General features: G+C 35.9%; 1 protein-coding gene across 1 annotated transcript; it reads right to left on the bottom strand.

Annotated features, from left to right (window-relative positions):
- Window positions 1-995: 995 nt before the first annotated feature.
- LOC141342450 (immunoglobulin superfamily DCC subclass member 3) lies at window positions 996-26,969 on the bottom strand. The gene is made up of 14 exons (XM_073846897.1): window positions 26,924-26,969; window positions 17,829-18,134; window positions 16,667-16,811; window positions 15,444-15,574; window positions 15,222-15,359; window positions 11,742-11,900; window positions 8,658-8,823; window positions 7,217-7,467; window positions 6,962-7,126; window positions 5,450-5,638; window positions 4,249-4,365; window positions 3,220-3,346; window positions 2,989-3,115; window positions 996-1,106 (listed from the first exon to the last, which is right to left on the bottom strand). The coding sequence occupies exons 1-14, from the start codon at window positions 26,967-26,969 to the stop codon at window positions 996-998; spliced, it is 2,178 nt and encodes a 725-aa protein (XP_073702998.1).

Here is a 26,969-nt window from a genome sequence, read left to right as displayed (position 1 = left end):
TATTTTTTGCCGTATAGGAAACAACTTTACAAATGACTGGAAGGAAACATCGGTGTGTTTGTGGAACACCGTGAAGAAAGAAAAGAGAAGCAGAAGTTCTTTGGACGTCCCTCAACTTTCACAGAAGCTTCTTCATATCACAAAATCTGAGAAAGAGTCTTGTAAAAACGTCAAAAGTCACAGCAGAGCTGCTGGAGGTTCCGACGGATCCGAGAGGACCCGTTTGAAGACTCGTGTGTTTGAGGTAGAGTGTTTTTCCCAGAAGCAGAGCAGCAGGACAGGAAGACGGTCAGACGGAGGCACGGCTCTTTGGACGGATAAAGAGTTTTGGTGGAGTGGGAGGGGCTTAAGGGAAGGGGCGGGGCTTCAGCTGTACACAGGCTAATATGGTGAACAATAACGTCCAATCACACGACACACACTCGTCGAATACTATAACAGACTTACTCTTCATCTGTTCGGTCACATAGAACATGCGTTTTTGGTTTAACAGGATAAAGTTCAGTTTGTTATTCGTTAGTAATGTTAACCAAGTTTGAGTTTGTTTGGAAACTCTAATGAGTATTTAAATCGGAGCTAGTGAGTCGCCTGCATAGACAGCACTGAATGCATCATCAGCTGTGTTAATCGGTCTTATAAGATGTAAACTGATCTCATTTGAAGACCTTTACATTCATGCATTTGGCAGATGCTTTTATCTTATGAACTCAAGCTATACATTGTTTTTTAGTTCATGCATTCCCTGGGAATCAAACCCATGCACTGGAAAAAATTAGAGGGAATTTTGCCAATTTTACCCAGTATATGCATGTCTATTTAGGCTAAATGTAAAAATCCTAATCACTCCCGTGTGATGCTGCATGATGGTTACGATGCTGTCTACGTAGGTCACTCAGGAACAGATGCAGTGTGTCATTAAGGCTGAGGCTTTGGTGAGAAACAAATGGTCGCTGTACAGCTGAAGGGGTGTTGGGGATGTGGAGGGTAGAGGTGCCTCATCCGGTCCCAGTATCTGTGCCAGTGCTGGTGTCCGGCGGGTGGACAGGTTGAGGTTCGATCATCACCTGACACTGAGGAACCGCCGCTGGACGCTCCGCTGCAGCAGCCTGAGGAACAGCAGGACAATAATTCAGTACAAAAGACTATGATTTATGACTATGATATGATTTTTAATAAATGACATGAGTCAGAGCTCTACAGTGCTACCATTTCTACCAGTTCAAACTACTGCGAAAATATATTAAGGAGCAGCAGTGCGACTGACCCCATCAGCATATTTGTGTTTGTGCTGAGAGGAGCTTCAAAGGTTTCTATGTGTTTTTGCAATGTTGAGTAATGCATCACAGACATATCTCACCAATCCTTTCACAAACACAGTGTAGAAAGAGTGTAAATAAGAGATTAATTCTGAACTTTGTGAGATTATTATGAACTAAGATGAGTGACAGCTTTTAATGATTATTAAGGGAGTCTGTAAAGGAGATATTGATTTCATACACCAGTTTAATAAACAAGTTTAAGTATTAAATATTAAGTGACTTACATTGTCTGACTATAACACTATTGCCTGATTTTGCTCTATTTCTGTCAAAAATAGCTTGCGCATCTCCATTCAAACACAGCAGTGTTTCATTTATGAATGAATGTGCGCTTTTTAAGGAATCTAGTGAGTCAGTGACTCAGTTTCCCATTCATAAAGACAGTCACTTGCTTTATTCCTGAATGAATCAGCCGTTCGAACGAATCAAATGAATGAATGATTCAGTGATTAAATCAGTGATTTGCTGATCTACTTTATTTTTAAAGTATCTTTTTGGTTATTTAAATCATTTAATATTTCTCTATTCAAAATTTGAGATTTAAAACATTAAATCTCAAGATGAATTTATGAATTTGGTTGCACTCATGCCACCTCTGAGCCTCATTAAACATGAAAAATACACCTACAAGCCACTTTTGTGTTCTTCTGTGCCACCTCTGTAATTAATTAATTTTGTTAATACTGATTTCATTTGATTGGTAACTTATTCTTATCCTACTTGTTCTTATTCTATTGTTAGAAATTTTAAAAAGCTTATAAATATATATTTTTTTATAATTTGACACAAAAGATGACAAACTTTTAGCGAAGTTAGAAAAACGGCATTACAAAGATAAAAACAAAATTCCCCTGTAAATCACTTCAAGGAGTCAAATATCTCCTCGTAATGGGAAGGCACATTTTTAATCAGATTTTTTGATTATTAATTAGAAGGTGCTCCTGAAATTTTGACTGTGTTCCTAAAAAGAAAAATAAGCGTAGAGCCCTCTGAGTGTGTGTTTTTATTCTCAAATGCATTTGTTCTGTAATGCAAACATTTTTTATAAAGTTAAATTTTTTTTTAATCTATTTTAAACAGTGTTTATTTTATTTTGCGTTTGTTCTATAATACTCAATACTCTAAAATGTTTTTATTCTACAATATTAAAAGTACTCTTTTGGGAGCAGGGTCAGGTTTACTTTGGGTTTATTAGTCACTAAAAATGAGCTTTATATATGTGACAACAAAACCAGTCATAAGGGGCATTTTTTTTTAATTAAGATTTATACATCATCTAGGATAGAACAATATTTCTCCAACATACAACTATTTGTATGAAAATCTAGAAACCTGAGGGTGCGAAAAAATCTAAATATTAAAAGATTGCCTTTAAAGTTGTCCAAATGACATTCTTAGCAATGCATATTACCAATCAAAAATGAAGTTTGGATATATTTACGGTAGGAAATTTACAAAATATCTTCATGGAACATGATCTTCACTTAATATCCTAATAATGTTTGGCATAAAAGAAAAATCGATAATTTTGACACATACAATGTATTTTTGGCTATTGCTACAAATATATCTGTGCTACTTTAGACTGGTTTTGTGCTCCATGATCACATATAAAATCATGACGTTCTCTGTCTCTGTAGGACTGTATTGATGTCAGTGATGTGTTCACCTGTGTTGTGAGCTCGATAGCATCAGCCGCTCGGATGCTGGTGACTTTAGCTGCGGCGTCTCTCTGGGAAACACTCTGTCCTGTTGACAGACTCCAGTCACCCTGAGAACCCTTCTGACAGAAGAAACTACACACACACACACACACACACACACACACACACACACGAGTCAGAATGCAGTGTCAGATAATCCCAGTATGTGTGAGTGATAGAGAGACTGACAGACGCACCTGTGCCTGTAGCCGAACATCAAGAAGAGTGCGCAGAATATAATGCAGGCCATGCCGATGTGGATCCCGACCACCAGAGCCGTCATGGAGCCCTCACCATCCTGACGACAGTTGCACACACTCTCACCTCCTGCTCATATAAACACACACATCAAATCAGCTCAGGATTATTATAGCAAAGTCTGTTATAGAACATGTCTTTGCATTGGAATACGTAATAGAGCATTCAATAAATACAGGAACTTAATATTAAAGCATACTGAAAAACAGAATGTGTATTCTGTGTAAAGCAGCTGGTAATAAAGATCAGAGTAAAGCTGTTATGAAAGGATGCATATTGGCTGTGACAGTTTGTGATGGACTCTGGCTCCATCTAGTGTGTGTGAAAACACACTGCAGGAGAGTGATGCTTTCAGAACAAAACAATTTACTCATTCCCTTGTCATTGACATTTTAGGAATTTTCTCCATATAGTGGACTTTTATGGTACCCGCGAGTTAGCACTTTCAAAAACGCAGTTTAAATGCAGCTTCAAAGGACTCTAAACGATCCCAGGAGAGGAAGAAGGGTCTTATTTATTGAAACAATCTGTCATTTTCTAAAATAAATAAATGAGCAATTTATACACTTTTTAATCTTAAATGCTCATCTTGTTGCGTTATGCAATGCGCATGCACTCTGTTCACTCCGGTTCAAGACAGTTAGGGTATGTCGATAAACTCTCTAAAATCTCATTTTCTAGATAAGACCTTCTTCCTCATCTGGGATCGTTTAGAGTCCTTTAAAGCTGCATTTAAACTGCATTTTGGAAGTTCAAACACGGGGCACCATAGAAGTCCACTATATGGAGAGAAATCCTGAAACGTTTTACTCTAAATAAACAATTTCTTTATGACAAAAACGCCATCTCAGTGTGGACGGAAGGCCAAAACGAAAGTGTATTAGTGTGGACATGGCCTTTATTGAATCATTTTCAGTTCAATTGTTGTTTGCAGACATGATTTGCAGATGATGAATACGAAGCGTCACCTGTTGCCTCTTTCCTGCTTTTTTCAGTCTCAGCCAATGAGACGAGCCGCTTGTTGCCGATGCTGTCTCCGTTCCCGTTAAAGGCCACGAGCTGAATCTCATACACCGCTGACGCTTCTGCAGGAGAAACACACTCACCGTCAGACTGATGTGTGTTTGTGTGTGTTTGCACTTGTACAGCTATCTTTGTGAGGGCCAGTTTGAATTTTAGACCACCGGAGTGAGGACTATTTTGTAAAGTGAGGACATTTTGGCCAGTCCTCAGTTTCTGAGACCCGTTTAACCCTTGTGCGACCTTATGGACATTTTTGTCCATTTCAGTTTAGTTTTTTGTTATAAGTGTGCCTGTGTTAATGCTGACTGCATGGTGTTTATTTTTATTGAAATTTTAATACTGCACCATCATTTCCTTAAAAAAATGTATTTTACCCTTCGTACAAAAAATACTCACACTCAGGACCATAAGGACAAAAACGTCCAGATTGAAACCCATTAAAACTGCAATTTTTTTTACCCAGGGCCATTTGACTATACAATCATGCAATATTTGCTAATAGGCATTTGTTCTATCGCCAAGGCTTCAAATTTTACATTTTTACCATTTTTTACTAGATTGTGCCATTTTTCAAATTTGGCATATACATTTTTTTTTTTTTAATCTAACACTACATAAAAATATAAATGCCTCAAAATCAATGTTGTTGTTCTTCACTGACACACACAAGAATCTAATAAGCAAAGAAAAAAAATTCTGCTCAGCATTTAGTATATGGAAATTACTACCTTTTTTAATTTTTTCATTAAAAAAAAACCTGTGGCATTATGCAAACAAACCAGCATTTAAAGGGTTACAATTCTGAAAATGAATGAATGTTTGGTATCTATGGATAGAACAGATGCTGGTTAAAAAAAAATCCACATCATTAATAAATCATATTTTTATGACAATTTTTGGACATTTTGCACCCATGTTTAACTCTTTTTTTATGCACAAGGGTTAAAGGCCTGTTTGAGGGTCCTGACTTGAATTTAGGAATCAGGTTATAATTGAGTAAAGGTAAGGTTTAGGGTAAGGAGCTAGAGATTGCATTGTGTCAATGTATGTCCTCACAAAGATAGCTATACAGAGCTCTGTGTGTGTGTGTGTGTGTGTGTGTGTGTGTGTGTGTGTGTGTGTGTGTGTGTGTGTGTGTGTACTGACCGAGGTTAGAGATGGTGTGTGTGTTGATCTGAGCAGGGAATCGCTCCTCGTGCCTGAACTCTTGCTGCGGCAGCATGCGATAAGAGAGTTTGTATCCTTCCACTCGACCGGCTTTAGCAGGAAGCTCCCAGAACACCTGCATCGCTGTGCTGTTCAGAACCTTCGTGAAGAAACTGGGCATCGTGGGAACTGACCGACACACGGACAGATGGATGAGATTAGTGAGAGTGGCTAGTAACTGTCTAGAAAAAACATTTCCACTGTGTTTTGGACAACCTTTAATACATAAACTGTTGAGATCAAAAGTTTACATCCCTCTTTCAGAATTTGCAAAATGTTAATTATTTGACCAAAATAAGAGGGATCATGCAAAATGCATGTTGTTTATTTAGTACTGACCTGAATAAAATATTCCACATAAAAAAGATGTTTACATATAGTCCACAAGAGAAAATAATAGTTGAATTTATATAAAAGTTTACATCCCCTTGATTCTTAACACTGTGTTGTTACCTGAATAATCCACAGCTGTGTTTTTGTTTAGTGATAGTTGTTCATGAGTCCATTGTTTGTCCTGAACAGTTAAACTGCCTGCTGTTCTTCAGGAAAATTCTTTGAGGTCCCACAAATTCTGTGGTTTTCCAGCATTTTTGTGTATTTGAACACTTTCCAACAATGACTGTATGATTTTGAGATGCATCTTTTCACACTGAGGACAACTGAGGGACTCATATGCAACTATTACAGAAGGTTCAAACACTCACTGATGCTCCAGAAGGAAAAACCATGCATTAAGAGCCGGGGTGAAAACTTTTGGAATTTGAAGATCAGGGTAAATGTAACTTATTTTGTCTTCTGGGAAACATGCAACTATTTTATGTAGCTTCTAAAGGGCAGTACTAAATGAAAAAAAAAATAATAATATTAGGCAAAATAAGAAAAATGTACATATCTCCATTCTGTTCAAAAGTTTTCACCCCCGGCTCTTAATGCATGTTTTTCCTTCTGGAGCATCAGTGAGTGTTTGAACCTTCTGTAATAGTTGCATATGAGTCCCTCAGTTGTCCTCAGTGTAAAAAGATGGATCTCAAATCATACAGTCATTGTTGGAAAGGGTTCAAATACACAAAAATGCAGGAAAAAAAAAGAATTTGTGGGAGCTGAAGGACTTTTCTGAAGAACAGCAGGCAGTTTAACGGTTCAGGACAAACAATGGACTCATGAACAACTATCACTAAACAAAAAAACACAGCTGTGGATCATTCAGGCAACAACACAGTATTAAGAATCAAGGGGATGTAAACTGTGGACTATATGTAAACATCTTCTATGTGAAATATCTTATTCAGGTCAGTACTAAATAAACAACAACATGCATTTTCTACTGTATGATCCCTTCTGTTTTGCTTAAATAACTAACATTTAGCAGATTCTGAAAGGAAGGTGTAAACTTTTGACCTCAGCTGTATATTTCCTGAGTTTACTCAGTCATGTACGCATGTGAACTCCTACCGGCTCCGAGTGTGGTGGCGATGATGCTGTTGGACTGCTGACTGGCTCCCATCGGTGAATACGCTTTCACGTAGATGGAGAAGGTGGTGGAGGCCTCCAGGTTTGTGAAGTCGTGCTGAAACGTGTCTTTGCTCACGGCTTCCTGAAGCTCGCTGCTGTCCGGCTCTGAAAGCACACAAACATCATTCAATCAGTCATCAGTCTGGAGTCTGATTCGGAGTCTGATGGTCTCAGTTCGTCTTTCTGTCGCCTCACCGCCCAGTTTGCGGATGTGCAGCACGTATCCGATGATGCCGGCGGTCACGTGCGGCTCTGGCTGAGTCCAGCGCACCTGTAGGGAAGTGGTGGAGAGCGGTGTGACCGTCAGATCTTGAGGGGCTTCTGGGAGATCGACGGACGGGGAGACGGCGAGACGAGCGCTGGCCTGGTTGGTTCCTGCGCTGTTCTCCGCGATGCACTGATAGATGCCCTCGTCTTCAGCTGTGATGCGCGTCACTGCTAATGTGCTGCAGATCAACACACACCAACATCTGATCAAAACTCACTGTCACACCCAACCTACTGCATGCATTCTGTCTCTGATTGATAGTTTAGAGTTTTTATACAGTAAAAGGCCTTTTATACTGCAAACCAAATGCTTTTCTTTTTGTCTTTTTTCCAGCCAAAATATCTAAAAATTCTTAAATCAAGAAGCATTTTCTAGACGAGTGAAAATGGTCTTGTTTTCAGAAAAAACAAGTAAAAATGAAGTGCGTTTTTGCTTGAAAAACGCAAAATAATCTGCCAATGGGGTAAGAAAAATAATCTTATTTTCTGATTGAAATAAAAACAATTTGCTTACCCCACTGACAGATTATTTTGGCTGTTCTAAGGCAAAACTCACTTAAATATGACTTGTTTTTTTCTGAAAACAAGAACATAAATCAACAAGAATTTTCTAGACAAGTAAAAAATTTATAATTTTTAGATATTTTTGGCTGGAAAAAAGCCAAAAAAAATCTAAGTAAAAAAAGTTTTTTTTTTTTTACAGAGTAATGTAATTGTACAAACGCCCACCTTCATCTTTTTGCCGTCAAATCTTGACTGATTTTTATCAATTAAATGAACACATACTGGACTGATATATTATTGGATATATATATATATATAACCACTGATATTTACATCATTTAGCACTGCAAAAAAAGTTTTTCTTACTTAAATTTTTTGTCTTGTTTCCAACCAAAATTTAAAAAAATTCGTAAATGAAGAAGGTTACATTTAAAGGGTTAAGGTAATGTACAAATTATTTTGTTTTCAGAAAAAAACAAGTCAAAATTAAGTGAGTTTTTGCTTAGAACAAGCAAATAATCTGCCAATGGGGTAAGCAAAAAAATCTTATTTCAAACAGAAAACAATACAGAGTCTAGAAAATCCTTCTTGATTTAAGAATTTTGAGATATTTTGGCTGGAAACAAGACAAAAAATCTAAGTAAGAAAAGCATTTTTCGCAGTGTGTCAGTATCTGCTGTCCTGTTATAAAGATCATTTCCTCATATTCTCACGATACCAGACTATACGAGCCATAAAAGGCTGATGGCGCAAATATGATGTGACCTTTGTTGTTGTTAATGTTCAATAAACTGGTTCATTTCAAAACATTACATTATTATTTGATATGTCAGCCGTGAGTTTGCAGCAGTAGGCCGACTCTCACCTGTTGTTGTTGGTGAGTTTGACGTTGACTCCAGGTGTGAGGATCTTGCCGTTCTTCAGCCAGATGAGGTGTGGATCAGGAACACCTTGAGCTTGACAGGTGAAGACGGCACTGCTGCCCGCCGGCTTCGACACGGACTGAGGCCACTGCAGGAACTCTGGAGGAGCTAGAGAGAGAGAGAGAGAGAGAGAGAGAGAGAGAGAGTTCATAACGTGTTTGAAGAGAGAGAGAGCACCTCTTGACCAGAGTTCACACAACGCCGCTAGATCTACAGATCAGACAGATTCACTCACTTTGTTTCCATAAGGGTCAACTGAAGGTTATATTTATTTATTACAAAATGTATTTCTATGGTTGTCAAAGTTAATGCGTATACTATGTGTATACAGGTACATAAGATAATATTAAAATATTTGTAAATCATGGAATTAACTGCATTCATTTTTTTTTTCATATTTGATTATTATTTTTTAAAGCATTATGCAATAGTATGCAATTATTGTGTAAATGCATGTACTGTATGCCACTTTTCTCTAAATGTAATAACATCTTATTCTGCTTTATAAAGACCAGTCAGACATAAGAATTAATTGCAATCATTTTATATTTTTATTCTTCTCATAATTTGTTTTTTTTTCCTAAATAATTTTCTAAATAAGCAAAGGTATTATTTTAGTATGAATATTTATACAAATATAAATCTGCAATTGTAAAACAAAGGCATTTATATCTTTAAATAACTAGTATGTCTCATTCTGAGTGTAAACTGTGTGTCTCGGAGTTCATTTCTTCTCATTCTGCTCATAGACTAAAATCATTCACAATCTAATCAATGTTTTGTTTATTGAAGTAGTTGGTAATCAGTCGTGTGATGAGCAGGAAAATAGATGAAATTCTAGAAATAGTGAATTGATCCAGCTTTTTCTGCGTTTTGTCCTAAAATCACCCCATCCGGCTCCACAAACCCCCACACTGGAACTGCTGGAACAAGGTCAGGGGTCAGAGGTCAGAGGTGATCCATCACCCCAGACACAATTATTCCTCCCCCTCTACCTCGCTTTCTTCTATTATCCATCCGTCCCAAACCCAACACAATCCCTACAACACACTACGATACTGTGAAATACTCTGGTAAAACAACTGAAAATAATCTACAGCACAGTAAAACACAAAAATATTTTAGAGTGCTGTAAAATACTCTTGTGAAACAACATAACATACTCTACAGTCCTGGAAAACACTAAAATACTCAACAGAGCTGTAAAATACTCCACCAAAACACTATAAAATGCTCCACAGCGTGGTAAAATACTCAAAAGCACTGTAAAATACTCTAGTAAAACAACGTTAAATACTCCACAGCGTGGTAAAATACTCAAAAGCACTGTAAAATACTCTAGTAAAACAACGTTAAATACTCCATTGTGTGGTAAAACACTAAAATACTCGACATTGCTGTAAAATACTCTAGTAAAATAGCATAAAACATCCCACAATGCAGTAAAACACTAAAATACTCCACAGCACAGTAAAATACTCAAAAGCACTGTAAAATACTCTAGTAGAACAACATTAAATACTCCATTGTGTGGTAAAACAATAAAATACTCAACATCGCTGTAAAATACTCTAGTAAAATAGCATAAAACATCCCACAATGCAGTAAAACACTAAAATACTCCACAGCACAGTAAAATACTCAAAAGCACTGTAAAATACTCTAGTAAAACAACGTTAAATACTCCATTGTGTGGTAAAACACTAAAATACTCGACATCGCTGTAAAATACTCTAGTAAAATAGCATAAAACATCCCACAATGCAGTAAAACACTAAAATACTCCACAGCACAGTAAAATACTCAAAAGCACTGTAAAATACTCTAGTAAAACAACGTTAAATACTCCATTGTGTGGTAAAACACTAAAATACTCGACATCGCTGTAAAATACTCTAGTAAAATAGCATAAAACATCCCACAATGCAGTAAAACACTAAAATACTCCACAGCACAGTAAAATACTCAAAAGCACTGTAAAATACTTTAGTAAAACAACATAAAATACTACAGAGTGTGGTAAAACTTAAAATACTCAACAGCGCTGTACAATACTCTACCAAAACATTATCAAATACTCGGTAGCGTGGTAAAACACTAAAATACTCAACACTGCTGTAAAATACTCTAGCAGAACAACATAAAACACTACGCAGTGTGGTAAAATACTAAAACAGCGCTGTAAAATATCTGTAAAATAACATAAAATACTTCACAAAACACTAAAACACAAAATTTCTCTATTAAAATAACAAATGAAAGAACTGTAAAATACTCTTGTAAAACAACATAACATACTCCACAGCACTGTAAAACATTAAAATATTCAACAATACTGTACAATACTGTAAAATATTAAATAGAACTGTCAAATACTCCAGTAAACACTATATAATAATCCACAGTTCTGTAAAACAGTTCTCCAGCTGTATTGTAAGTGTTTGTTACCCAAATGTACTTCAGTTTCATGTGATCTCAAGAGTGTGTGGCTTTAGTTCATTCACTTCCTCTGTGGGGTATGTGTGCATTTCTTGTCTTTTATCTATAATAAATATGAGCTGTCAAAAGATGATTTTAATAAAACACAGAAACACCTGTCTGTCTGTATGTGTGTGTCTCTCCATCTGGCCGTCGTGTGTGTGTCTGTAACGCAGCTGCTGCTCAAACCAGACGAGCTCACCAGACCATCTATAAGCTCCTCCCATATGCTAATGAGGCTAGAGGTGACGTGGGGGGGGGGGGTCAGGTGTCAGAGGTCACTGTCAAAGCCCTTTGTTCTTGTCTCCCTGCTCTAATAGAGAATAGTGTGTGTGTGTGGAAATGAATGAAGCCTGGTCTCTGGTCAGCTATTGTTCAGTATTCTGTGTAACAGGAAGTGCATCGGTCATTATTATGCTGATGGTAAATAAATGTTGGAATTCTCAGCTTTTCTAATGAGTCTGTCTCAGTGCAGTGCTTTAGTTACAATTAAACTGAAGTGATCTCCAGGTTTGACTGGAGTGAGGATGTGTGTGTGTTTATTGTACCTTGCACCACCAGTCGTCCCAGTGCGGTTCTCCTCATCCTGGTTCCGGGTCGGTTGGCGGAGCAGACGTACACACCTGAGTGCTGCAGAGACACGTCTGAGATGATGAGGTTACCTGTGCCCAACACCTGGATGCCCTCCACACCGATGGAGCGACCGTCTGACAAACACAAACACACATCAGCAGCAGATTCAGAGGCTCTCACTCCCAAAAATATAGTGTTTCATCTGCTGTAATGTCAATGCTGTAATTTAAAGAAACTAAAATATATTACAATTACAGTTTTTCTCAGTTGCTTAAACACATTTCTTGAAATTATGCCTCTTATTTGCGAAACTCTAAACACAAATCCACAACTCCTAACTCAATTCCCCAAACTTCCTATATTGAGGTCAAAATGAAGCTCTCCACTCAAAACAATTCAATCTTGCTGAAAAACCAAACTTTGCTCTCAGACATGACACACAAATCCTCAAAAACACACACACTACAACACAGTTTTACACACCGATGAGACAAATTCAAAACAATACTACGAAAACAATACAAATAAAAAACTTTTCACATGATGAACACAACAAATCTATGCCGAAGGTTCTGATTGGTGTCCACTTGGGTAATTGTGTGCTAATTGAGCTCAAACTTCGCAGACTTGAGTGAACAATGTTGAATGCTTGTGCTTTCTAAATGACATCATGGTGTAAGCACTGAGAAATGTAGGTATTTGTGTGTAGAGTTTTGCAGTAACAGTTCACCAAATATAACTCATGTGTCAAAGCAGGGAATAGTGTTTATTGTTTAGGGAAATGGGTGTGCTTTTTCAAAAATGGCGTTATTGTTTTGAAATTTTAGTTCAAAAGACTGGTTATAGTGTTTTAGCAATTGAGAAAAACTGTAAAATAATTAAGCTCCAGGATTGCAGACATTTTAAGAGCTGAAATTTTTTCAGGGTTTCAGCTTTTCTTAAAATCAACAATTATTTAATTTTTACTCACAATTTATCCTTGGTAAAATGTTTTTGGCTTGGCATAACTAGTAAAATGTATATTCATTCTAAAAATCCCTGTGGCATTTTTTAGATTTTTTTTTTTTTTCAGGTCTAATTTTTTTTTTACAAACTTATAAAATTAGGTTTTCCTTTATTATCCATGTTTTCCAACACAATGATAATCCTGGTCCTTCAAAAAACAAACTGTTGCACTGTGCACTTAGAACAAAACAAAGCTACTGTATTTAATTTTAGATGCTTATCATTATAATTATTGCTATCTTTATACTTCTGTTATAGTTGTAAAACAATGTAAAATTATTCACAGCGCGGTATAACACTAAAATTCTCAGTTGCACAGTAAAATACTCTAGTAACGCAACAAATTACTCAACAGCGTGGTAAACACTAAAATACTATCTAAAATATAAAATACTCAGCAACACTGTAAAATACTCTGGTAATGCAACATAAAATACTCAACAGTGTGGTAAAAGACTAAAATACTCACTAAAATATAAAATATAAAAATACTCAGCAGCACTGTAAATACTCTAGTAACGCAACATAAAATTGTCCACAGTGTGGTTACACACTAAAATATAAAACACTAAAATACTCAACAGTGCTGTAAAATACTCTAGTAAAACAACATAAAATACTCCACAGCGTGGTAAAACACTAAAATACTCACTAAAATATAAAAATACTCAGCAGCACTGTAAATACTCTAGGATCGCAACATAAAACACTCAACAACGGGGAAAAACACTAAAATATTTACTAAAATATAAAATACTCTGCAGCACTGTAAAAACTCTAGTAACGCAACATATAATACTCAACAGTGCTGTAAAATACTCTAGTAAAACAACATAAAATTGTCCACAGCGTGGTTACACACTAAAATATAAAACACTAAAATACTCAACAGCGCTGTAAAATACTCTAGTAAAACAACATAAAATACTCCACAATGTGGTAAAACACTAAAATGCTCAACAGCGCTGTAAAATACTATAGTAAAACAACATAAAATACTCCACAATGTGGTAAAACACTAAAATGCTCAACAGTGCTGTAAAATACTCTAGTAAAACAACATAAAATACTCCACAATGTGGTAAAACACTAAAATGCTCAACAGCGCTGTAAAATACTCTAGTAAAACAACATAAAATACTCCACAATGTGGTAAAACACTAAAATGCTCAACAGTGCTGTAAAATACTCTAGTAAAACAACATAAAATACTCCACAATGTGGTAAAACACTAAAATGCTCAACAGTGCTGTAAAATACTATAGTAAAACAACATAAAATACTCCACAATGTGGTAAAACACTAAAATGCTCAACAGCGCTGTAAAATACTCTAGTAAAACAACATAAAATACTCCACAATGTGGTAAAACACTAAAATGCTCAACAGCGCTGTAAAATACTATAGTAAAACAACATAAAATACTCCACAATGTGGTAAAACACTAAAATGCTCAACAGCGCTGTAAAATACTCTAGTAAAACAACATAAAATACTCCACAATGTGGTAAAACACTAAAATGCTCAACAGCGCTGTAAAATACTATAGTAAAACAACATAAAATACTCCACAATGTGGTAAAACACTAAAATGCTCAACAGCGCTGTAAAATACTCTAGTAAAACAACATAAAATACTCCACAATGTGGTAAAACACTAAAATGCTCAACAGCGCTGTAAAATACTCTAGTAAAACAACATAAAATACTCCACAATGTGGTAAAACACTAAAATGCTCAACAGTGCTGTAAAATACTCTAGTAAAACAACATAAAATACTCCACAATGTGGTAAAACACTAAAATGCTCAACAGTGCTGTAAAATACTCTAGTAAAACAACATAAAATACTCCACAATGTGGTAAAACACTAAAATGCTCAACAGTGCTGTAAAATACTCTAGTAAAACAACATAAAATACTCCACAATGTGGTAAAACACTAAAATGCTCAACAGCGCTGTAAAATACTCTAGTAAAACAACATAAAATACTCCACAATGTGGTAAAACACTAAAATGCTCAACAGTGCTGTAAAATACTCTAGTAAAACAACATAAAATACTCCACAATGTGGTAAAACACTAAAATGCTCAACAGCGCTGTAAAATACTATAGTAAAACAACATAAAATACTCCACAATGTGGTAAAACACTAAAATGCTCAACAGCGCTGTAAAATACTCTAGTAAAACAACATAAAATACTCCACAATGTGGTAAAACACTAAAATGCTCAACAGTGCTGTAAAATACTCTAGTAAAACAACATAAAATACTCCACAATGTGGTAAAACACTAAAATGCTCAACAGCGCTGGAAAATACTATAGTAAAACAATTTAAACAACATAACACAAGATATAACTGTTGAATTATTGTCGTTTTAGCTGATTTTAGCTGGTTTTGTCTTTTCTGAAGTCATCTTGAAGTGATGAGCTGTTTTTTTTTACCCAGCCTGCTCCAGGACACGATAGGCCGCGGGTTTCCGGTGGCGATGCACTCCAGGATGGCCGTCTGGTGGACATTCAAAGTGAGATTCTGTGGCCCAGAGAGAATCACCGGCTCCTTATAGAGACGATTAGCTGCCACTGAGACAGAAACAGAGACAGGTCTTTCAGATACACTCAGCGGTTCAGATCATATCATCAGATGAAGGACGGGCTCAGCTCTACCTGTGACTGACAGCTGGGCCTCGTGACTGTAGCGAGTGTTTGCAATGTTTTTAGCCACACAACGGTAGATGCCGCTGTCAGCCTGACGCACTCCTGTGATGTGCAGGATACCGTTGGGCAGGAGAGTGTACCTGAAAACACATACAACACAACATCAGATCATAATCATTATAGTTAGTTATATTTAGTTAGTTATATTGTCAGTTATGTTCAACATATCAGGCTTTACTCAGTTGCATTTGTGACTGAAATCTACTGCGTGCAATCAGCATATTTGTGTTTGCGCTGAGAGGAGCTTCAAAGGTTTCTGTGTTTTTGCAACATTGAGTAATGCATCACAGACATATCTGACCAATCCTTTCATAAACAGTGTAGAGAGAGTGCAAATAAGAGATTGATTGTTCAGTGGAGAGAGCTTCCTTGATTAGAAAGGAACTTTGTGGGATTGTGATGAACTAAAAGTGACAGCTTTGTTAGTGTTTGTAAAAAACAAGAAGTTAGATAAACAAGAAGTTAATATTAAGTGACTTATATTGTCTGACTATAACACTATTGCCTGATTTTGCTCTATTTTATCATCAAAAATAGTTTGAAACAAGTGAGCTGCTGCGCATCTCTATTCAAACACAGCATTGCTTTGTTCATGAATGAACGTGCGTTTTTAAACAAATCTAGTGAGTCAATGACTCAGTTCACTTGCTTTATTCCTGAATGACTCAGCCATTCGAACGAATCAAGTGAATGAATGATTCAGTGATTAAATCAGCAACTTGTCGCCACCTACTGGCAGTTTTTGTTTCATCTTTAAAGTATCTTTTCAGTTATTTAAATCATTTCATATTTCTATATTCAAAATGTTATATTTAAAACATTAATCTCAAGATGAATTTATGAAATTGGTTGCACTCATGCCACCTCTGAGCCTCATTAAACATGAAAAATACACCTTTTGTGTTCTTCTGTGCCACCTCTGTAGTACAAATACATTTTGTTAATACTGATTTCATTTGATGTAAAATATGATATACTTTTAATAAAGTTGCCAAAAATGCCATTCAAAAACAAAACTCCCCAGTAAATCACTATAAGGAGTCAAATATCTCCCCGTAATGGGAAGGCACATTTTTAATCCGATTTTTTGATTATTGATTAGAAGGTGCTCCTGAAATTTTGACTGTGCTCCTAAATTTTTTAGGTTAGAAAAGTATGTGAGTGTGTTTAACCTGTTATCATCAGCGTTGAGAGTGGTTCTGTTTCTTTCCCAGGTGATGTTGGCCTCTGGAACGCCGCTGACGGCGCAATGAAATCGAGCGACGCCGCCCTCATCCACGCTCACGGATTCTGGATGCGTGTGGAACTTAGGAAGCGCTGAGAGAGAAACAAATATTTCATCATGAGTTACAGATGCTCAAATCACTCCAGAAACACACCTGCATCCCTCAAGAGCAAAGCTGGTTTAGGCAGGTGTATAAACTCAGATGTTTCTCCTAAGACAGTTCTCTAGGAGAAACTATTAAGATAAGGACTGCTCCATTACAGCAAAAATCATAATCTAGATTACTTTGGTCAATATTGTAATCACGATTATTTAACACGATTATGAGCCAGTCCAGAACTTTATATGATTGATTAATTTGAAGATAGAAGTACAATAGAAAAAAAAGATACAAATGTAACAGTTTTTAATTTTTTTTGGAAATTGAATGTAATCAACTAAATGTAAAATAACACAGCATAATCTTCACTCTTAAAATGAAACATGCTTTGTTTCTTATAAAAACTACAAAAGTCCCTCTGTCAAGAGCAGTGAGTGATTTTGTCTTTGTCTTTTGTTGTTTGATTAACATTAAGCACAGAGACGGCAGAAGGAATATTACTGCACCGATCCAGTATACTGTTACACACATATTTTTATTCTCAACTGTTTATGTTCATTTGAGACATAAGTTGAAAGTTTACACAAATAATCACCAAACACCGCATTTTGACATATATGTGCATGTATTTGACATCTTAAGATAAACATTCACTTTACTTGTCCATGTTCTGTTCCATCTCTGAGCGCAAACACAGAACAGCGCAAATTCTCTTCCATGCTTTTAAAAACATGACATCAAATAAACATTAATAAATCATGCACGTCCCAATTTATGCATGTCATGTTACATAATTTGACTGATTTACATGTAAAATTTTAAAGAGGAGCTAAAGTGCACCACTGTAAAGGGGGCGGAATCGGGAGCAATAATCATTTTATCCCGATTATTGAATTTTCATAATCGTTTGAAGCCAAAATTGAAAACGATTAATTGCACAGTCCTAATTGAGATATCAGAGTGTTTTTTTATTTCTGAAGCATGTCTAGAGCATCTTTGCATCACTTACAGGCCAGCTGCACATGTGCTTTGCGGCTGATGAGCAGCCCGTATCGGTTTTGTGCTGCGCAGTCGTATTCGCCCGCGTCGCTTTCGTCCCCATCCCGCCGTTTCTGAAAGTTTCGGATCAGAAGCGTCCCGTTATCCAGCACGGTCGCTCTGGCTCCTAGAGGAACGGGAACGCCGTTCCGCCGCCAGGTGATGGTGATAGGCCCCTCCCCCTCTACCTGACAGTCCAGCATGAGGGGGCGGTCCCTCACCGCGATGACATCACTGGGCTCTTTGATGAAGGCCAACTCTGAAGCTCCGCCCAAACCTGCAGGACCAGAGCAGAATGTGAGGATGAGGAATAAAACATTGAAAGACGTGCGTTTGAGTAATCTGAGAGGAGTTCATGCTTACAAATGATTCATGATGATGAAGATGATGAGGATGATGATGAGGGATGATGAAACCCTGATGGAGGAAAACTGTTACTCACATAATATTAGAAATAACAATGCAGCATACCCTAGTAAAAAAGTAATAGAGTTAAAATGCATTTATTTTATACTAAGTATAGTTCAAGTCTATTGACATATTCAACTTTATTTGCAGTGCTACTTGTGCACAATGCACATTTCTTAATATTAAGCTTAAAATATGCATGATTGTATGATCTTTAAATAATATTGTTCTTTAAATGCTAAATAAATAAAGTGTACAATCAAATATAGGCCACTTAAGAATATCTTTAGTTGGACTTCTGCACAATTAAAGCACATTAAGTACAAAATTAGTTGTTCCAGTTTAGCAGACTTTAAATATACCAGTTTAGTATGCTAAAACTACAATGTCAGTGTTTTTTTTTAAGTAAATAATATGCAAATATATTTGTAGTATACTTGGCATTAAATAAGCATTATATAAGTATTTTTTCACTAGGGTAACTGATACAGAACTAAATAAAATACCCAATCAAAGCTTAATAATAATTATATTAGATATGTATGTGAACTATTTTAAATTTAGTATTTTAATTAAATATATTCACTGCAAAAAAGCTATGCCTTCTTTGGTTTTTCTCTCTTGTTTTCCAGAACAAATATCTTAACATTCTTAAATCGAGATACATTTACTTTAGAAGCAAAGTGACATAAGTCGTCTCATTTTCTGAGAAACTGGAAAATGAGGTGAGTGCATGATTAAAACAGTAAACATCTATTAATGAGGTAAGGAAAATAAACTTAATTCAAAGGTTGAATTTTCTGATCCAACTGGCGGATATTTATTCTTGATAAGCATTAAAAAATTGACCTCAAACATCCAAAAAAAAAAAATAATACATTTGTACAGTTTGGTAGAGTTTTTGTTACACTTACAATTACACTTGCTGCTAGTGTGGATGATAATATAGTTATTGCTACCTTTATTTGTTAGTTTCATTAACCTTATTGTTGTTGTAATAGTTGGTTGTTGTAATACAACCATCATTGAAAGAAATTGTTGCAAAGAGGCAAAAAAAATAAAAATAAAATCTGTACATTTTCTGAATCTTTTCAAAAGTTGCTGAACATTTCCAGTTGTTTCCAAAAATTCTGAAATTACTTGAAATTAACTGTAAATTTTCCACCCTTTTGAAACCTTATTGGCAAAAATGTATTCAGATGTGAACAGACCTCAAACACCCAATAAAACCACAAACTAAATATTTATAGTTATAATTACAGTTACCTCTATAGTTATCCTTATTGTGATTGTTATAGTTATCAATATCACTGACAGATAATTGTTCTTGTTTAAAGCATAACAACAGACAAACAACTCAATAAAACCACAAATATAATATATGACCCCTATTTGCAGCAATAGCCAAAAAATACATTGTATGGGTCAAAATGGTCAATTTTATGCCAAAATTCATTAGGATATTAAGTAAAGATTATGTTCCAAGAAAACATTTTGAAAATTTCCTACTGTAAATATATCAAAACGTCATTTTTGATTAGTAATATGCATTGCTAAGAACTACATTTGGACAACTTTAAAGGTGATTTTCTCAATGTTTTGATTTTTTTGCACCCTCAGATTGCAGATTTTCAAATAGAGATGGTGTATATATCTAAATTTCAAAAAATTGACACTTATGGCTGGTTTTGTGGTCCAGGGTCAAATTAAATTCCATGAAGTGCATTTTTAACAGATATTAAATTTCTTGAAGAATTCTTGAAGTTTATTTAGTTCTCAAACACACTCTTGCATCAGTAGCTGGTGTTTGTCTTGTGCTTGAGTTGCTGATGTGACGGAGGCAGGTCTGGCTGGATTTAAAGCGTCTTAAATCAAAGTGATTCATCTCCGCTGAACTTAAACTTGACTTTGGGCCGTCTGATTGATGGCTCTTTCAGAAGCACTCACACAAACACACACAAAACCCTCCATCAGCCCAAAACAGGCACACAATGCGACCCCACCCCACCCCCCCACAAACACACCCTCCAGATCTGCCCCGGCCCATCATTCCTGCCCCGTCTGAAGAGCCATCTGCCCCTCCTCCGCCCCGTGGCGCTGCGCGAGGGTGACTTTCCCATGCCATCGCATCAGTCAAACGCGCCGCACGCCGCCCCCTCGCAGCTGCCAAACACACAACAAAACACTCCGGTCACACTTGAACTTGAACGCGTTCGCACGGAAAAACCAGACTCCTGCACCTCTGCGCTCGTCTGGCATCTGGACCCGAGTCTGACCTCCGAACACGAGCCGGGTCTCCTCTGACCAGATCAACTTCAGGTTGTCCGTCACATTTACTCATCAAACTCACACACAGGATTCAGAGAGCAGCTTCCTGCTGGAATCATTCACAAGAATAGGCTATACAATGATATGGACAATTACTGCAACATAATAAAAACTAGAACAACAACCATAATCATAACTAGAACAATAATGAAAAATATGACAATAAAGATGACTATAAATATATTGAGGTCCACCCAAACAGACTACAACAATAACCATAACAATAAATATAAACTACTAGTAAATATATACTGGTAAATTTCACTAGTATTTAATCAAACAGACGATAACTGTAACAATAACTATAATCAATGATAGCTATAACTATTAACATTTAAACAAACAGACAACATCTATAACAATAACTACAATCATAAAGACAAATACTGTATGACTAAATAAATATCATCACCAAATATTATCGTTAGCATCACAGTCTTTTAGTATTGTTATTATTGCTATAATTATTATTATTATTACTGTTAATATTATTGATATTACTGTTACCATCAGTACAGCATATTATTGTCATCATTACAATCTTTCATATTATTGTTGTTATTATTATTACTACTATTATTATTATTACTGTTATTATTGATATTACTGTAACTATCACCACAAAATATCATCGTTATCATCACTATCTTTAGTATTATTACTGTTGTTGTTACTTCGATTATTTCTTTTTATGGTTATTTCTATTATTACTTTTTCCATTATTATTATTCAGATTGTCATTTTTTGCTTGTTTACATTTATTATCATTGCTGTTTTGTTGTTGGTGGGGTTTTTTTTGTAGTTTTTTTCTGTGTCCACTATGTTGTATGTTTTTGCACTCCTAATAAAAAAGAAAAAGAAAAAAAAAAAGACAAATATGACTACAAGCACTTAAACAATCAATGATAACTATAACTATATTAGTGTTTAAAGCATCCAGGTTAATGTTTAGATAACTAACTATTAGGAGAGGTCCACCAACGTATCGGTTTTGCAGATTAATTGGCGGAACTATCGGTTAGCGGAAAAATCCATGCCGATTGTTTTTCCGGATTGGGTCTATTGCTAGAGCAGCTGAGAAGGTCCTCATTATACAGCAACGTTCCTATAGTCTTTAGTAGGGATGCTCTGATTAGGATTTTTGCAGCCGATACCAGCGCCGATTCCGATGCTTTCAGCTTTATATAACTGATATATAATCTTTCTGATCAACATTCATCTTTTTTCAGATAAAGTATTACTATAGATGTTGCTTTTGTTATTATGTAATTATGTAATTAGTAATTATGTAATATATGTAATCTAATGTAATATTGTTTTAATATGCCTTTAAAATTGAGTTTATGCCTAAGGTTGGGTTTATGACTATTTCTTTGCCAAAGTATTTCCACGCTGCCGATTGCGGCGCCAATTCATTCACGTCCGCACGCATCATGTACGTTATCAAATTGCGATGGGTTTGTGAGATCAGCCAAGTTTAGTGAGTACTGATCGAGTCATAAAATGCGATTATCGGCCGATCGGAGCATCAGTAGCCTTTAGACACTTCAGAGACGGATTTAAAACATCAACAACAAAGCGGTTTATACACAGTATACTGTAGTGCATGTTTTCATATCATTACTGATTAATTTGTTGACTAAACAGAGAAACGACAGCAGTATTTTTTTGCCCATTTGGTGTTCAAATAAACTCTTGCAGATCGCTGCTTGAATTAAATGCAACAAAGTATTGTTCCTTGTTGGAGTGTCTTAATTCCTTTAAAAAAAAATTTGCTTTTGGTTACAATAATGAACTATGAACTAACTGTAATGATCATTATATAATTAATATGAATATTTTTATTCATTTACAAAATACGGTTCAGTAGGCTACTTTTTATTTAAATAGTAGTGCGCAAAATATTTTCCATTCAGTAGCCATTTAAAAAATTATCGGTATCGGTAAAATCCAGTATCGGTTGACCTCTAACTATTAGCATCCAAACAAACAGATGATAACTATAATTATAACTATAATTATAACAATAACTATAACAATAATCATATTAATGTCTACACAAGCGGATGATAACTTTGCTGAAAACCGTTAAAAAAATATAAATATATAATCATAACTACAACAATAATAACTACAACAACTAATAACTAAATTAGCATCACACAAACCGATAATAACTATAACGAAAACTTTAACACTTGGATTTTAAAGCCGGATTGATTCTGATTGTACGGTATCCCACAATGCAATGCAATGCACTACACTCTTAAAAATAAAGTCTTCAAATGGGTGTTTTTTTAATGGCATTAAAGAACCATTTTTGGTTCTCTAAAGAACCTTTCATTTTGAAGAACATTTTAAAAATCTATAACCTTTTCTGCATTTGAAAGGTGCCATGGATGTTTGAGGTTCTTCATGAAACCATCAATGTCAATAAAAACCCTTCATTTTTAAGAGTGTATGCAGTAAATGTACTACGTTTAGGCCCAAAACTGTGCTGGATCAGATTCAGTGATGTTTGCTACATGAACTCAAACTCTAGAGACTTTGTAACTTTGAACGCTTTACTGGAGCGTCTGAAACTGCAGCTGTTTTGTCCTCCTCACAATAGCGGCCCATCTTCAGCCGTAAACACTGGATAAACGGGCCACCCCCCCACAGGGTTCATAGAGCAGCTCCGCCCCCACCGGCACACCGCGACCTCAGATCCTAAAGGTCATGAGAGAATCAGCCGCTCCTCCTCCCGCTTTCTTCATTGTCTCTGGAGTGGCCATGAACTTCAGCGGCCAATAAACACGTCACACACTGCATTAAAGCCGTCTCTGTGGCATCTGCTGCTCAGACGGGACAAATCTGAATGTCAAATATTCGTCTGTGTGACCATGTGACCCCGAGGACAGAACTTATTATACCAACACTTCTTTAGGAGAAAAACACGTCTGGCGTCACAGGCCGCAAGTCGAATGAGCTGAATCTATTAGTGAAGCATCACAGATCTTCTCAATCCAATAACACTTGCATTTAACAAAGGCGTTTTCATAAACATAATGCTTTTACAAAAATATGCTGCTTCAGGATACATTCAATTGATCAAAAGTTCTCTGAAGATTTCTATTTCAAATAAATGTTGTTCTTTTGAACTTTCTTTTTATCTGTGAATCCTCAAAAATAAAATGTCTCAGTTTCCACAAAAATACTGGGCAGCTCAACTGTTTTCAACATTGATAATAATCAGAAATGTTTCTTGAACAGCAAATCAGTATTTTAGAATGACTTCTGAACAATCATGTGACACTGAAGACTGCTTTGAATTACAGCCAACTATGAGATATAAACGCACAATTGTGAAGTCAGAATTGCTAGATATAAAGTCAGAAATCAGTTTGTTTGTTTTCTCGCAATTGCAACTTTGTATCTCCTAATTCTATTTTTTTTTTCTCAGAATTTATATCAGAGATTAAATCTCGGAATTCTGACTTTACAACCCGGAATTGGGAGTTTATATCACTTACATTTTAACATATTCACATTGAAATCTGTGGAAGCCCATTTCTGCCACTAAATAAAAAAATAAAAAAGGTAATTGTGACTTTTTATTTCACAATTCTCACTTTTTTCTCTAAATTGTGAGTTTACATCTCACTATTCTGACTTTTTTTTTTCAGAATTGCGTCATATAAACTCAATTCTGACTTTTTTTCTCGCAATTCTGACTTTTTTTCTTCCGCACAATTGTGAATTAAGAATTGCTAGATAAGTCAGAATTCAGATTTTCTTTCTTGCAATTGCAACTTTGTATCTCACAATTCTGTTTTTTTTTTTTTTTAGAATTTATATCAGAGTTTATAACTCGCTATTGTGAGTTTATATCAATTACATTTTAGCATATTCACATAGAAAACTATGGAAGCCCGTTTCCGCCACTAAATAAAAAATAAAAAAATGCAATTGTGACTTTTTATTTCACAATTCTGACTTTTTTCTCTAAATTGTGAGTTTACATCTCGCAGTTCTGACTTTTTTTATTCAGAATTGCGTCATATAAACTCGCAATTCTGACTTCTTTTCGTAGAACCATGAGATACAAATGCATTGCGAGTTTTTGCGGGATATAAACTCACGATTGAGAGGAATAAAGTCAGAATTGCTAGATATAAATGTGCAATTCTGACTTTTTTTCTCAGAATTATGAAATATTAATATTATAAAGTCCAGTTCTGAGGAGTCAAAAAAAAAAGACTAATATGTTCACAGAATTGCAAGTTTGTATCTCACAATTCTGAGAAAAAAAGCCACGATAACTTTTTTTTTAATTCAGTGGCAGAAAGGGGTTTATAAATTGTAATAATATTTCACTATTTTTACAGTGTTTTTGATCAAATAAATGCAGCCTTGCTGAGCAGAAGAGTCTTCTTTCAGAACCAATAAATCTTAACTGTTCCAAACTTTTCTCCCGCAGTGTGAGAGTCACACGTTTTGATAATGCTGCTATTCCCAGACTTTATTTAGTGTGATTTAAGAGTTTAATCGCCGCTCTATTATTCTCTCCTGTCAGGATGAGGATGGAGTGAATGTGTGTGTAGAGTCTGATAGAGTCGTCTGAACTCAAAGTCTGTCCCGATTCTTCACGCTTTCAGACTCTCAGCGGGAGAATCGAGCGTCTAATGAGACTTACAGCGGCTCGTCTGTCTCAATTAACACTCATTAATGAGAGTGAGACATCAGAAATATGAGTACTGCTGAAGTTTGTGTGTGTGATATTCTACCGTATGCACTTTTCATATTATGCTTGTGTGAAAGAGAGAGAAAGAGAGAGTGAGTGTGTGTCTCCACTAACAAATTATCATATTCATGACACTGATCTGGTTCCCACAGTGCTGAATAGATTCTGGTGCTAATTAGGTAAATGAATCAGTCGCTGCTCACGTGTGTGTGTGTGTGTGTGTGTGTGTGTGTGTGTGTGTGCTCCAGACACACACAAACACACAGAGAGAGAGAGGGTTTGACCACAGACGGTGTAGATCTTTTGGATTAACCCCGTGACACTGTGCGGCCTGTGAGAGAGACAGAGAGAGAGAGAGAGTGTGTGTGTGTGTGTGTGTGTGTGTGTGTGTGTGTGTGTGTGTGTGTGTGTGTGTGTGTGTGTGTGTGTGTGTGTGTGTGTGTGTTCAGCAGCTGCCATGCAGGATTATGGGCCCTTATAATGAGATCTCAATCAAACCCCCACCCAGTCTGACCCCGACCCTAAAGGCCCAGTCATATGAAAATAAGGGTCAGGTCAAAGGTCAGGGTCAATGTCTGCCTCAGGTCTGTCTGTCTCACTCTCATGAACATGAACTTCAGCAGAATCTCCTGCAGCGACTTGGAATCATCCTAATCGTTCAGCTAACAGAGAATCATTCTACATTCAAACACAATATTTCTATTTTACAATTGAAATAATACAGAAATTACATATAAAGCAGTGCTGCATCAACTAATCAGTGAACATTAGCAAAGGGAAAAAAATAACAATGAAAGTAATTATAATCATCAAAGCATTTATGTATCAAAAATTGTATATTTGTGACCTTGGAGGACAAAACCAGTCTTAAGTAGCACGGGTATATTTGCAGAAATAGCCAAAAATATGATGGGTCAAAATTATTATAAATTATTATTTTTCTTTTATGCTAAAAATCATTAAGATATAAGGTAAAGATCATGTTCCATAAAGATATTTAGTAAATTTCCTACCATAAATATAACAAAACTTAATTTTTGATTAGTAATGTAGTAATGCACTACTAAGAACTTAATTTGCACAACTTTAAAGGTGATTTTCACAATTTTTAGATTTTAGATTTGCACCCTCAGATTTAAGATTTTCAAATAGTTGCATCTTGACCAAATATTGTCCTATTCCAACAAACCATACATCAGTGGAAAGCTTATTTATGTTTTCAATATTTCTGAAGAACAACAGACAACACACAATACAAGTTAACGATGAATTATCAATCACTGAATCAATATTTCTAAGTGAGAAAAATGAAGTGAGAATGAAGCAAATGATTCGAAACTCAGATCAGATGAACTAATGACTAATAACTGAACTCATTAAAGCCTTAATGAATGACTCCACTAATAACACAAGACTCATTTGCATATGAGCAGCAATATTCACATTATCAGACACTGAGTCAATTAAATGAACAAAGTTGTTAGTTCTGATCTGTTATAGTGATATTTTCCCACAACATGCACAAACCAGAATCAAACAAACAAAGCATCGCTGCTGCCAGAGATGAAGGAGTTCTGAGGAGAGGAAGAGTAAAAGCTGAGCCTCACCTGAGACTGTGATGAGCAGCAGCAGCAGCGCTGAGAGTCTCTCCAT

Source organism: Garra rufa, chromosome 9 (assembly GCF_049309525.1).
Source record: "Garra rufa chromosome 9, GarRuf1.0, whole genome shotgun sequence".
Classification (NCBI taxonomy): Eukaryota; Metazoa; Chordata; class Actinopteri; order Cypriniformes; family Cyprinidae; genus Garra; species Garra rufa.
Note: the sequence above shows the minus strand (reverse complement) of the source record. Positions and strands in the feature narration are given on the sequence as shown.